The 1,321-nt window shown below is 46.2% G+C and overlaps 1 protein-coding gene across 2 annotated transcripts in view; it reads right to left on the minus strand.

Moving 5' to 3' along the window:
- The window catches only part of LOC102035090 (ATP-binding cassette sub-family F member 2), a 7,605-nt gene that overhangs the window by 2,904 nt on the left and 3,380 nt on the right, over positions 1-1,321 (minus strand). The window contains exons 7-9 of one of the 2 annotated variants that reach the window (XM_031064902.1): positions 1,160-1,235; positions 527-616; positions 190-300 (exon numbers count right to left, since the gene is read on the minus strand). In XM_031064902.1, the coding sequence (XP_030920762.1) occupies positions 190-300; positions 527-616; positions 1,160-1,235 (277 nt within the window). Of the gene's footprint in view, positions 1-189; positions 301-526; positions 617-1,159; positions 1,280-1,321 lie in introns of both variants that reach the window. The other variant, XM_031064901.1, reaches the window with a different exon arrangement.

Genomic DNA, 1,321 nt, shown 5'->3' on the forward strand with positions numbered 1-1,321 from the left:
CCAGCCATCTCCAGTCTGGCACAGGGGAGACAGTCTGAACAGGTAATATTAGAGAAAAAGCCCTATGTTTCAGCAAGACCACAGGACTTCTAAGGCCTGACCAGGGTGTTCTGGCAAACAAGTGCACTTTGTTGAAGACTATTCCAAAAGTAAAGGCCCAGAGCAGGGTAGACAATGCACAGAGCAAACCTCTCCTGTGAGCAGTTTCAGCAATGTTGACTTTCCAGCTCCATTGGGTCCAACAAGAGCTACACGAGTATCCAGGTCAATCCCAAACTCCAGGTTATTATAGATCCATGGCTGTGAACCACAAAAACCACAAAACATTACACCTTTTCAGTACTCTCCAGAACCTCCCTGCTGCACCTCTAATGCTCTGTCCCCAGCAGGCCTAGCATTAGCACTGCCAAGAACTTTGCTCCACTAGCCATATACTGCAGCCCCCGCAGGAAGCTCAGCCAAAAGTCTCCCACTCCCAAACAAGCAGGAATACAAGTGATGTCTCTATGCATAGTCCCATACTCACCCCATCCTTGGTGTATCTGAAGCTGACATTCTGCACCATGATGACAGGAGGGGGAATTTTCCCACAGGGTGGAAAGTAGAATGACAAAGTCTGTTAACACAGAATATCCACCTGTGAGACACACAGATCACAGGACAGCCCACTTATTCCAGTATAACCATGCCTCACTACCAACATCAGCTGCAGATCAAGGCGCCAGATTGTGACTTTTTATAAGCCCTTCTTGCAACTCACTCAGATTTATTCTGATGAGCTGCCTGCAAGCTCATCTGCTGGCCAATAAATCCCTATTTCTTTTCCTTTGAAACAAATGTGGGTCTGCATTCTTAACACAAGTAAAAGGTGCACTGAGCATCCTCTCCTATCTCCTATGAGCCCTAGGCATTCCTTTATGATTTCTACAAAACAGCCTTAATAATAAGACAACTCTACTTCCCTCCCCTAGAAAATTCCTCCTTCTCATTGTTCATCATTACTCTATGCTGAGTACAGGGATACTTGGCATCAAGGAGGGGTATCTTGTTCTTGCTACCAGCTCTGTCAGCTCTTCCTGCTGTCTGCTGAAGACCTTCTCCTCCTGTAGATCATGTTTCAAATACAGATCTGTAGGTGCAATTCCATGTCTGATCCTACCTTATCATTCACAACTCTCTCTGTCAAGCCAGAAGCCATCATTTTTTGAAGGGTCTTCTCCTTGCTCTGAGCTTGCCTGGCCAGCTTCGCACTACCATGGCCAAACCGTGCAATATAATTCTGCAAAAAGAGCCAGCCAAAAGGCACAGTGATAAGGCTGAT

This window comes from Geospiza fortis, unplaced genomic scaffold (genome assembly GCF_000277835.1).
Source record: "Geospiza fortis unplaced genomic scaffold, GeoFor_1.0 scaffold891, whole genome shotgun sequence".
Classification (NCBI taxonomy): domain Eukaryota; kingdom Metazoa; phylum Chordata; class Aves; order Passeriformes; family Thraupidae; genus Geospiza; species Geospiza fortis.